This window comes from Haplochromis burtoni, unplaced genomic scaffold (genome assembly GCF_018398535.1).
Source record: "Haplochromis burtoni strain Fernald_Lab_line unplaced genomic scaffold, NCSU_Asbu1 Contig_617, whole genome shotgun sequence".
Taxonomy (NCBI): Eukaryota; Metazoa; Chordata; class Actinopteri; order Cichliformes; family Cichlidae; genus Haplochromis; species Haplochromis burtoni.
The window spans coordinates 152,316-165,613 of record NW_024582978.1 but is presented as its reverse complement, the minus strand read 5'-3'; the positions used below and the strand labels follow the sequence as shown (position 1 = coordinate 165,613).

The window sequence follows — 13,298 nt, the reverse complement described above, 5'->3', positions numbered from 1 at the left end:
TTCTATGTCGTGAAATACCTGGCTATATTGTATGAATTTAGATTGCACAAACATGCACCCAAAAAACAGACAAGATGGAGTGTAACTGGAACTGGAGACATCACACACTCATAGCTAATTAGGCAAAGAAAGGTTTGTAACTTAAAAATTGATGGAAGTTTTTTTCGTTCTGTGTTAAGGCTATAACATAGGTAATAGGTAATGTCTATATCTCTGTCTAAATAATGTCTAAAACTCTGAAAGAGTGATATGAGCCAATTTATTGTTAGATTTTATACTTGTTTCCTACTCTTTTCTCTACAGATGCTGCGGGTCTAGCAAAGTTTTGCCAGGGGGGCCAGGTAGGGCATTAACAGGGAAAGGGGGGCACAAAGAAATACTTTTCTTTCTTATTCTCATTTAAAATATCTCGCTTTTAATAAATAATTATCTGAATCTTATAACCAAAGTTTTTATTTGATGTAAAATGTATAGAAATCATACATATACCAACAAAACAGTGTACATCACTGTCACAACAGCGTTTGTTTTCATTCAAAGGCTTTATGGCTTTTCCTATAGTACCTGGTGGGCCTGTTTCTAGTCAAAATGCCCGGGCTGTTTTTTTGTCCCAGTCCAGCCCCGGGCACAACACACAGTGAATTAATCTGAGAAGGTGCAATACAAAAGAAATTTCCCACTTGTGGGACTAATAAAGGTTATCTTATCTTATCTTAAAAAAATAGATGGCCGGGCCAGCGGTGCAAATCGCAAATTTCCTCCCATAGACACATTAGCTGACACATTAGTTGTGCCATATTGGCTTCTTAATGACGGTATCTTAGCTAACAACCCCAACTACCAGATTCATCTTGTAATTGGCTAAAAATCACTTAACCTACCGGTGAGACGGACATTGTTAGCTGGCAGTCGAAGTTTGCAGAACTACGAACGCAGATGGAATCCACAGCTGTACGTGTTCATGGAGCTTGCATTTTCACCTGCTGGACATCATTACCTGACAAGGTTAACTGTCTTCAGAACATTGCAGGGATGTTATTTACAGTATTTGGCTCTACAGATTTTTTTCTCACACGGAGAGTGTCCTCAGGTAGCTGTCTGAATGCTGGGAGACCTGTGTCTCTGAGTGGGAGACCAGAGATCACATTAACATGTGTATCTCTGTATTAACAAACATGCCGTATTGGCTCAGTTTATTTTTTCTTATCATTGTTGTGAGGAGACCATTTGGAGACCATTTGGATTTTCTGTTGTTTGCTGTTATAGAGTTCTTGTTATGGATAAAAAGTGCCTCTTTTTAAAAAAAAAATAGCTGATAACTATTCGCTGATAGCTGCCAGCATCTGTGAACAAATATAATTCTATAAAGTTGTTCTATATAGCGTGTAACTGCTAATATAGAGTGCTATTAAATTTATTGCTAATGCAATCAAATGGCACATTGACTTGGCACTCATCATCAGAAAGGTTGCCGACTCCTGGACTGCAGAAAGACCATCTTTAGGGAAAATGTTATTATCTCAGTTTTTTTATGCCACATGTACATCAGGGTACTAATCATGAAATATTGGATGAAACCTTTACACCACAAGAAGACAATGTGCTCATTGCAGTGCTGATTCTTATAATGAATTATTTGTGCAATATAGCCTCAGAAGCAAAACTTCCTACTTCTAATACCTTTGAATGTCATTATTTATGCTCGTGATATGCGGATATGCAGCGGCAATTATAGAATTTTTCAAATATGATGGCATTGAAAGACTAGCAACCAGTCAGGAGAGAAGGACTGAGATGCCAAGAAAATTCAGAAATTTCAAAATTTCTGAAAATTCATTCAGAAATAAATGGAGCATTAAAAACTAGCTAAGTAAAAAAAGAGGCCATGGTTTTCATGTGTTTTGTATTCGTATTGATCAACTCTTGTAAAACATTTGGACCGTTTACTTAAGCAGTCGTTGCAATATTACCGTGTAAAAATACTCTATTACAAGTAAACTCAGAGACAACCCTTTAGACACGCCCCTGTCCTTCACTCTTATATCACTGGCAGCTTCAGCTGTGAGCCTTAAGGTCAGTTTCACTTCTCTAGATGTTGTGGGGCTGATTGTTTCTTCCTCTCTGAAGATCAAGGTAATGTAAAAGTTTTACATTTTGTATACATTTTTCTGAATTGCTAAGACACTATATAATAATGTAATGTAATATATTATTAATAATAATATATTACACTAACAGTGTAAATAATCATTTTTCAATCATAAACATTAACATTTTATTTTATTTTATTATGTCAATAACAGAAGAAGGACAATGTGTATTATACGAATGTTTAAGTACAAACAGAATCCATTTCTTTTTTCCTATCATATTTTTGAGGAATTTAAGAGACACATGATGCTGAAAATAGTTGAGCTACTGTGCTTTTTAGTGTGCAGTCAATGTTCCCTCAGTGATAGAAACAAAAATACACTACAGTCCTTATAGTATGATATGTTATTGTGACTGGTTGTGTGCATGATCTGAAACTACTGTGTGTTTTGTGAATGTAGTTAGGAGTTTGAGAATTAATTTTTGTGTTAGTATAGCAGAGATTAATTTTCTGACATTCCAACTTTATAGACACCTTATACTGTATGGCACAGGTGTCGAACTCCAGGCCTCGAGGGCTGGTGTCCTGCAGGTTTTAGATGTGTCCGTGATCCAAGACAGCTGATTTAAATGGCTAAATGACCTCCTCAACATGTCTTGAAGTTCTCCAGAGGCCTGGTAATGAACTAATCATTTGATTCAGGTGTGTTGACCCTGGGTGAGATCTAAAACCTGCAGGACACCGGCCCTCGAGGCCTGGAGTTTGACACCCCTGCGTATAAAGACGGTATAAACAGTATAGTGTTAGGGTAAGGTATAGACCAGGGGTCGGCAACCTGCGGCTCCGGAGCCGCATGCGGCTCTTTAGTCGTTATAGTGCGGCTCCTCGTGGTTTGGGAAAATAAATTAGAAGTATTTAGCTGAAGTGTATTTTATTTATGTTAGTTCTTTAAAAAAAAAAAAAAAAAAAAAAACCCTTGTACTTCTAAATTGGAAGATTATTGTGATATTGAAATTTAAAAATAAAATTATATTTTATTATTTTTTCATTGCTCCAAATAAGCATCACACTCGCGGAAGCCAGTGTACCCGCCGAAACGCCGTGCATTTATCGAGACTATGATCTATGTCTATGATCTCACTGGTTCAGGTCTATGCAGAATGGCAGTGGGAACAGAGCCTCTCCTTGGTCCCTCACTTGATGGTGACTTGTGCTATTGGCTTGAAGTTAGCCTCCAGTGTTGTACGCCACATCCCCATTGAGTTCCTGTATCCTCTTGTATAGTTATAGGCATTCCAGGATCCAGGTGTGGGACATCGGGTCATAGGCCTTCTTGTAATGGCTATGATACCTGATAGGAGCTTCCATGTGGTACTGAGGCAGGTTATTGGCTTGTAGTTGGAAGGGACCGGTCCCTTCTGGCAGTCCTCGAGGATCAGGACTGTCCGGCCTTCGGTTAGCCATTCCAGGTGTCTCTCATTGACCAGCAGCTGGTTCATCACTGCTGCCAGATGCTTGTGGAGTGCAGTCAGCTTCTTCAGCCAGTAGGCGTGAACCATATGAACCTTTCTTTGATATCTCCCACTGTGATTGTTACTGGGTCCTGTTCAGGGAGGTTGCTGTGGTCTTCTCTTAGCTCCACCAACTGCTGTTATGGGTTGCGTCCTTCTCCTATATGCTCCTCCTCCAGCCTTGGTGGTGTTGTTCTCATATTGTTCCCCTGCCACTGAGAGTACATCTTGGATGTTTCTGTGAAGAACAGATGGTTTATTCTCCTGCCCTTTATCTCTTTGGTGTACCTCTTCAAGCACCTGGACAAGGCTGTGAGTTTCCAAGGCAGTTTTCAAGTCCTCCGGTATGGACAGCTTGCTGTACTTATTAGGCACCTTCTTCATCGCACCTCATATACATATATGTATATAAACTGCTGGGCATTTTTTGCTTAACAGGCATGTAAGTGGAATGTATATGTATGTTTACTTACGTTCTATGTATTATAAATGAATACATTTTTGTATTTTTAATTTATTATATGTTTAACTGTTTCTTCAGTGCCATCATGGCTTGTTGTACATTAGTGGTAAAGAAATCTGAATTTTTAAAATTAATTATTATGTACTTTAATATTTATAATTATCTACTTTATTTATTTATTTTGTGAGCTATAATAATAGTCAGCACAACTTTATGGATTATGGATAAGTTGTTATATAATTAAGTCATTGAATTTTTATTTATTTATTGGCTTTTCAGAAGAATGCTGGGCACGTTTGACAGCCACTGACTAATTGCTGACTAAATCATCAAAAATGGGGAATGCACCATCAGAAAGTAACATGGGCAGCAACCTGAGATGCTGTAAATGTTATAATGGCCTGCCTCCGTGCATGAGCTTCAACAACCTTTCTCAAAGCACTATTTATGGACGATATGTATATGTGTTCAACGGAGGTCAATATTACAGACCAGTTGGTCAGGATAATGCGTACGAGTGTAGAAGTTGCTTTGACCAATGGGGGAGAAGCGAAGCGGAGAGGCAGGAGAGACAGAGGAGAGAGGAAGAACAGAGAAGAGAACAGGAGAGGCAAAGGAGAGAAGAGGACAAAAGAAGAAAAAAATTCAATGAAACTCTGGAAAGTTCCTACCAACGAGCTAAAGAGCAGTTTGAGAAACAGGTGAGAGGGCACATTTCACAGGAATGTGAGTCCAAGCGAGATGTTCTAATAAAGCATCTGCATAAGTCTGAAGCCAACTATGAATCAATCAGTGACAGTGACGAGCTTCTTGAACTCCTCTCGGTGAAATGCAGTCTTCCACTTTCAAATCTCAGTCTGAGTCAGCTCACAGGTGATCAGCTCAGTGAGATCCTTTCAGTCCTGGACAAACTTCTGTTTGATGAGTGGATCAGTGCTCCTCCATCCATCAGCACTCTGCAGCACACTCAGGTGTTCATCACAGAGCTCTGTGCTCTGTCTCTGGAAATATCTGAAGGAGTTTCCCTACAAACCATCTCCAATCATATGCAGTCCCATTTGGGATCCATCAGCCAATCAGCAAGTGGTGTTTTTGAGAGTTTCCTCTTGACTCAAGCCCTGTATCTGAACCTGATGCATGTTCTCAATGACCGTGACAGATCTGATAATGATGCTGTCCTCATAGCCAAACAATGGGCGGAATATGAGATTTCCACTGAGAACCTCTTTGTAATTGAATTCCTGAGCACCCTCACATCATCACTGCAGAGTACAGTCAGCAGAGCATCTGTGTTCACTTTAAAGATGGAAATCCAGTGTTTAAAGCATCTCTTATCCACACTCACAGATCTAAATGGAAAAGAAGCCCACTCAGAATCCACTGAAATGCTCCTCAAACTTGTGCAAAGAAACCAATGGACTCCAATGGAGGCACTCACTCTGCTTAAAGCACTGTCACAGAAATATGCGGATGATGCTTCCATAACTCAAATCCTTACCTTGGTACGAGTGTATGACATACCACCAGACTGGATAGATGACTGTGGGCACTCTCTAATCCAGCTCCTTGAATCTGCTGCTCCTGAGAGATTTTGTCAGGATTTCCAAAAGACTCTAAGAGGAAACGATGAGAGCATTGTAACTACAGTTCTAGCAGAAGTACAAATGTTGTGGAATTTGGATGACTCTGTCATTGATATGATAAAAAACATTAACACCGGTGTCCTGAAATATACAGAAAATGTACCAAAAGAAGAACCTTTTATGAAAGATTCATTTAAATGTGAATCTTTGAATGCAGACAACATACAGAAGTGTCTGTGTCAGCTCTGCAAAGCAGTGTTTAATATAAAAGGCTGGTGGCCCACAGTGAGGGAGGTGGTGCGGTGGTGTGGACTGGTGCTGACTCAGAAAAGTAGAGTGGTACAACTGGTTGGTGTGGAAGAAGACCCATGTGTTACAGCCATGTTTGCAGCCATGCAAGTCTGCATGGGAAACAAACTGGACATTGTGCTGAGCTCTGATGTTCACTCAGAGGAGCAAACAAAGGAGTGGTCTGACTTCTACAAGCACCTTAACATTTCACTCAACACAAACATGAAGAAGACTCATCCATCATTCCAGGATGTCTATGAAGCAGACATTGTTTATGGTACAATGGATGATTTTGTGTCAGATTATGTTCAACGTGGCATAGAGGCAATGGAAACGGGGCATACACCATTTAGTCGTGGATTTATTATTGAAAAACAAAGTCTCAGTGTTCTGCATGCTCTGGAACTTTCAAGACTCAAAGACGATGACTCCCTGGTGTTTGCTGCAGAGGTCCTGCAGAACCTCATGAGTAAATTTCACAGTGAAGATGTGGGACTGAGACATATCTTTATTAAGGCCCTTTTTCAGGTCATCCATTGTAACCTAAATGAAGACACAATCACTGACACAAAAATCATCACTGTCTCAAAGAAAATCACAGGGAAGGAATTGCTTTCTAATGAGATCTTTATTTTGACCTTTCTGGAAAATCTCTTGCAAGTGTTTGCTAGAGAAACAGAAGCTGTTAAAAACATGACAGATCCTGCAGGCAAATGGTGTTTGGAGAATTTATTTGCCTGTGTGGAACAATTCCAAGACTTAGACAAAGAAACCAAAGAAGTCTTCAAGATGGTTTCAAATCTTGGGGAACAAAGACTTTGGTCACCAGTAGAGATCTTGAACCTTCTTAAAGCATTAACTGATAACCACCATGATGACGGCTGTATTTCCATCATGAAGATTTTACATTTGATGGAAACATATCAGGTTTCCTCTAAGTGGAAAGATGAAAACAACAAATCTCTCACTGAGCTCATAGATTCATGCACAACTAAGAATCTGATCCAGCATCTAGAAAAGAGCCTTAGAGGTGAGAAAAAAAGAAACATTGAAAACCTTTTCTGTGAAATACAGCAGATGAAAGTCATTGATAAACAAACACTGAGTAGATCAGACAACATAGTAACTCATGTAACAAACCTAATCAAAACTGGTGAAATTAAAACGCACACATGTGATGTGGAACATGTTAGGTCTCTGTGTCAAAGCAAAGAAACTGAGGACCTTCAGGAGATCCTTGCAGTCTTATGCAATGCTGTACACCTCCACAAAGCTGAAAGGAAGTGGTTTCCCAGGGCAACTCAGATGATAAGCTGGTGCCTGTTGGCCTTGTCTGACACTGGGAAGCTCCTGGAGATGGGAACTGGAGAAGGGAAGTCTTGTGTCATAGCGATGTTTGCAGTGCTGCGTGTGCTTAGAGGTGAAAAGGTGGATGTGGTGTCCAGCTCCTCTGTGTTATGTCAAAGAGATGCTGAAGAATGGTCCAAATTTTACAAATACTTTGGCATTACAGTCGACACAAACACAAATAAAAATGAGGATAAAGATCGGAAAGAATGCTATCAGAAGGACGTGGTCTATGGAACCATTGAAGCCTTTGCTGCTGATCACCTTCGCCAAATATTTGAGATGAAGGATGTGAGGGCTGATCGTAACTTTCAGTGCATCATTATCGATGAAGTGGACTCACTGCTGCTGGATCAGGGAGTGCAGCTGACATACCTGTCCAGCCCCATGGTGTCCATGCAGCACCTGAACATTATTCTCACCATGATCTGGAGCCACGTCAGTCAGTATGGCTTCCTATCTACAGGACATCAGACATTTGTAAGAGGTCCTCCTGCTTCATTCTTCAAGGCTATCTATGACTCAATGAACACAGAAGACACTGAAATTAGTGATCCAATGGCTATTTTAACTATTGCTGAAGAATCCAACATTGTGCCAAAAGGATTTTCAGAAGAAATCTACAAGAGTGAAAACCATGAAATTCTCAGTAAACTGAAAACAGTGAGTCAGGATGCTATGGTTGACCTTTTCAAAGAAATTGAGGACTATGTGCCTTACGGCTTTACTGCTTACACACTAGATGACAAGGGACTGCTCTGTCTTCAAAAGTGCAGTCCATATAATGACCGGGACATCCCAGAGCTTTCATTTCTTGTCTTGGAGGAAGGATTGTGTTGTCCTCTCTATGAGTCAGAAGAAGTTCTCATCAAGCCCATTGCAGAATTGATCTCTGAGAGGATTCAGTACACCCCATGTGAAAACAATAAAGACAAAATCAGCATTCCTGGATTCTTGAAGACTCTGGTGGAGAAGAAAGTCTCAGTGTGGGTTCAGAATGCCTTTCTGGCAATGTTACTGAAAGAAGGACGAGAATATGTCGTAGAAAATGACAACGTCTGTCCAGTGGACTTCAGATCCACTGGTATTGTTGAACTGAATAAGAAATGGGGGGATGGTCTGCAGCAGTTTGTGGAGATTAAACACCAAGTCAAACTGAGCACAATTTCAACAGTGACAAACTACATTTCCAACATCTCCTTTTTTGAGAAATACCAGGGGAAAATATACGGAACAACAGGAACACTGGGGAGCAAAGCAGACATTCAGTTTTTGCAGGACCTGTATCCAAATCTCTCTGTGTGCAAAATACCAACATTCAGCAGGAAGAAGTTATTTGAGGTCGAAGGTACTCTGAAAAAAACAGCTGAAGAATGGAAATCTGAAATAAAAGATGTGGTCATGGCTCAGATTTCCCCAAATTCATACAGAGATGGAAGAGCAGCGTTGGTGATCTGTGAAACTATAAACAAAGCCAAAGAGATCTACGAAGAGTTGAAGAGCAGCATCCCAAATAAAAAATTGATTCTCTACTGCCGCAGTGACAGAGACAGTTTGAGTAAAATAGACAAGGAGCTTCATCCTGGTGATGTCATTGTTGCCACAAACCTTGCCGGCCGTGGCACAGACATAAAAGTGTCCCTAAAGGTGAACAATAATGGAGGGTTATTTGTGATCCTCTCCTTCCTTTCTGAGAACACAAGAGTGGAACTCCAGGCTTTTGGACGAACTGCACGCAAAGGTAAACCTGGATCTGCTCAGATAATCATTTCCACTGAACACCTGCAGCCATCTTTCAGCACAGTGTCCTCTCTGGAGGAAGCCAAGAGCACAAGAGACAGACTTGCAGCAGAAAAGATAAGTCACATGATGAACGATGTTGCTGAGATGAAACTGCGGGAGGACCTGTTTTCAGAATACTGTGAAACACTTCAAGATATTTATGACACCACTGATGGAGATGAGGAAAGAGCTGTTGTTGCCATCATGAATGAGTTCTGGGGGATTTGGCTGCAAACTAAATCAGAAGAAATTGATCAGTTGAAAAGAAATGAACTGCAAGAGAGTCTGAAAGCTGATTTGTCAAATGCAAAAAGTCAGTCTGAAAGTAAGACTTCACCATGTTCCAGCATTTATCACTACATCAAGTTTGGAAATGTTGCACTGGATGAAAAAAAGTGGGACACCGCAGCCATAATGTTTGAAAAAGCCACGACAGAGGATAAAAGCTGGGCAGCTGTAGCTTTTTACACTCGTGCATACTGCACTATACAACAGGCGGAAGGAGATTACCTCACCAAGGCAATAGATGATCTAATGAAGGCACAGGAATCTCTGAAGTTTCTCAGTGAAGAATCATTAGTCTGCCTTCAGTTTGTAACAATGTCCTCTGCATACTCAGCCAACAGCAACCCAACCAGTCTGGAAAAACAGTTATCAACCAAGTGCAATGTTCTAAGTTACTTTGACAAAAACATTACTGAGGCCATCAAAAAGTTGGATAAAATAAAACAGCAGAATCCAGTGATAAAAAAATCCCCTATTTTCTGCTTGGTATCAGGGGCTGATAAAGATCTCCAAGTTGAAGTCTATACCCTCTATAATAGAGGTCTGAGATATATATTTTCTGTGGAAGATGAGCCTCGTTTCTCATGGGAAGGTCTTCTAGTGACCTTTTTTGCAGTTTTACAGAATATTGGAGGATCATTGCTCACTGCATGTATGTTTCATAGATTGGCTCAAGTTGGCATGGGACTCATTACTGAAGAAAAAACAGATAGCACGAGTGAGTCTACGATGACAGGAGAAATCAGCTGGAAGTCATGGGCAACAGAAAAAGCCATTTCTCTTGGTGTATCTCTCATTGGGTTTGGAGTTGGAAAGTTGGTCGCAAAGAGCTTCAAATCTTCTGAAATATTACTCAAAGGAATGGGCAAAAAGATGAAGCCGATGCCAAAGTTTCTCTCCAGACAGGCTGAAGAAAATGTTAGTCCTGTGACAAATATGAAGAATGCAGAAATGACAATCATTACTAATGGTTTTGGGAATAAAGAAGAGAAAATACTGGCAGATATAGTAAACAGCATCAAATCTGATTTAAAAGAAAGGATTGTCCCCAGTGTGGAATCAAACATGGAAAAAGACCCCTTAGCTACATTAGTAGACTTCATCATTCTCTCACAACCTGAGGATAAAAAGCAACTTCAAGATCTTCTGAACAATAAGAGCACAAAGAATAATCTCTTGGCCATTTTCAAAGAGTTAAGCAAAACTGCAGTGCAGCCATTCTATGCAGACCTCAGTTGGCAGAATAAACTGAATTCATCTCTCTCTAAAATAACTGAAAAAGCCAAATCACACACCAAAGACAATGCATCTGCAATTCTTACCACAATCCAAACTCGTTACATGGGCCGACTGGCAGACAATACCATCAGTACAGTGCTCAGTCTCTCATATAAGTTTTTCTCAAATCTTCATGAACAGCTGAAAATATTTAAAGAAAAGAAAATCAACGAGAATGTGAAAGTAAGTGATCTATCTGGAGAGGACATTAAACTTTTGAAAGACTTCAAGCAAGACTTAGCATCCACCATCAGTACTTTATTGGCTGATGCTTTGGTAGAAGTCTTCGACCACAAGTTCTCTATTTACATTGTTTCTCATGTTCACGGTCAAATAAAAAGCAATATTGACCATCATATAATCATAAACAGCTTAAAGAGTGACAGGACAGAGGAAAAACTCAGAGCTGGGCAGAACAACATATACAAGCCAAGAAAGCTGAATTCTAAACACAAACTTAAAGGAGAGGCAGGTCAGTGCTCACAATCACATGCTGAAAAGATCAAGAACTCCACGACTGCAGGCACCATCCTCGATATCAAAGTTCTGTCAGAAGCCACTGGCACTAAAGTTGTCATCCTAACAGAGGACAGCAATGGAAGACTTACCAAAATGCAGGAGCTGAGCCCAGACACTCGACCTGCCAATACAACTGTGACATTGATCTACAGACAAAAGAGTGACCAATACCCTGATGGCCATTATGATGTGCACATCAATAACCAGACAGTGATTATAGAGAGTGAGGGCAAGAGCTGTTTGTTTCATGCTTTGGCACGGGGTATGAAACCAGAAGGCAGCTCTGCCGAGATCGCTTTGAAAGCAGACTGCCTTCGATCTGTGGAGGCTGATGCTCTCCTCAGTAACCCAGGCCAATGGGAGCCTTTCCTCAAGCACAAAGAGTTGACTGAAGCAATCAGGGGAGGGGACTGGTACGTGGCAGAAGTAGCTGCACCCAAAAAGGCCATAGAAGAAAGCAAAAGGTTACACCAGGAAGAGTTTGGAAAAGTAGAGTTATACCAAGAATGGCAAAAATATACAAAGAAAAACAAGGAACACAATCCTCAGCGTCCTCTACTGAACAGGTACAATCACATTTGATATGATACTAAATTACAGCTAAAATAAAAAAAATCTGTGCTTTATTTTTTATTGTTATGTTTTGCTCCCTGGTGTAGAGTTATGGATTTATTGTACATTTGTAAAGCAGGATTATAACATTTAATGAATGTGATTGGTGCATGATGCTGTTACACACAATACTGATTTGACAAGATGGATGTGTTTTTTTTTCTTTCTTTTCTTTCCAGTAACAACAACTGAGAACAAGACTGGTGAACAATCAAACAATTCTTCCGCCTGTCTGATCATCATCAAGAGACCTCTCTATTATGATATACTTTTAATTCAGTTTTTTTTTTTTTACTTTATTGAAGACAAAAATACAAAAAGCCACACACATTTACCTCAATTTGGACATTGAGGCAATTTTTCAATTTAGTTTTAATTTAGATCTTTTGATTCTGTAGTAAAACATACATATTTAATACAAGTAAGATGGCATAAGAATCATACATACTGTTAGAAATCCTTAGTGCTAAATGCTGTTTAGGCTAAGGTAAGGTAGGGCCGTTTGATTTCTTTCTAAAAGATTATTTTCAGACTTCAAACAAATTTTGACATGATCAGAAATCAGTAAAGTATAAAGGTCAAATATTCAATTCTAAGGTATTTCCAGACACAACAGCAAAGGATAGCATATTTTAGTCGACTGCATTATTAATCAGTCAGGAAAAAAGAAAGGTTAGCCTGTCTACATGTCCTTCTGTTGTCAGTTTCCAAGTATATTCCCAGTTACTGCCCTATAGTGTAACTCTATCTAATATGTAATCTTTTTTCAACAAAAAAGTCATTAATTTTCGATGCAATTTGATTTTTACATTGAATATATTGTTTTGCTTATTTACAAAACCAATTCCAAGTATTTGGGATTCTGTGTAAAATGGAAATAGAAACCAAATACAATGATTTGCAGATATTATAAGTTCATATATCTACATTTCAGCCTTGTGAATGCTGCCAATTCCATTATTGCTGCCTAATGGGGGAAAGATATCCAATTGTGATTTTTTGCTTTGATCACTGTACAATTTTTTTTCCAGACTCTGAATTTTTTAATGATTTTGGCATATCTTTCTAATTTTGGACATAGTTATATTGTTCTGAAATAGTTCCATAATTTAAAGGCAGTTTCTTGCAGATTGGTGAACCTCTACCCATCTTAACTTCTGAGATTTTCTTTTTTTTTTAATACCCGGTCATGTTAGTGACCTGTTGTCAATTCATATAATTAGTTCCAAAATGTTGCTCTAGTTGTTTTAAGTTTAGTACCACCCTCTTGTTGTTCTTTCCCAACCTTTTTGAGACATGTTGCTACTATTAAATTCAAAATGAGCTAATATTTTTCATAAAATTCTGAACTATGTCTCAGTTTAAACATTTGATATATTTTTACATTTTATTAAGACCATTGCTTTCTTTTTGTATTTAATTTTCTAGCTTTTTAAAAAAAAATGGTTTGTAATCTGATGTATCTCTTCTGTGTGCAAGACTACTTAATTAATTTGATTGTTCAATAACATATAATCAAACAAAAGTATTAATCA

The 13,298-nt window shown here is 39.1% G+C and overlaps 1 protein-coding gene across 1 annotated transcript; it reads left to right on the top strand.

The window, feature by feature from the left end:
- The first annotated feature begins 2,078 nt into the window (after positions 1–2,078).
- Positions 2,079–13,060, top strand: LOC106632424. The gene is made up of 3 exons (XM_014329818.2): positions 2,079–2,133; positions 4,346–11,717; positions 11,943–13,060. The coding sequence occupies exons 2-3, from the start codon at positions 4,402–4,404 to the stop codon at positions 11,953–11,955; spliced, it is 7,329 nt and encodes a 2,442-aa protein (XP_014185304.2). The 5' UTR covers positions 2,079–2,133; positions 4,346–4,401; the 3' UTR covers positions 11,956–13,060.
- The last annotated feature ends 238 nt before the right edge of the window (positions 13,061–13,298 follow it).

What these genes read in the sequence shown, in the direction of transcription:
- LOC106632424 (XM_014329818.2), top strand. Translation starts at nt 4,402, where the DNA reads ATGGGGAATGCACCATCAGAAAGTAACATGGGCAGCAACCTGAGATGC.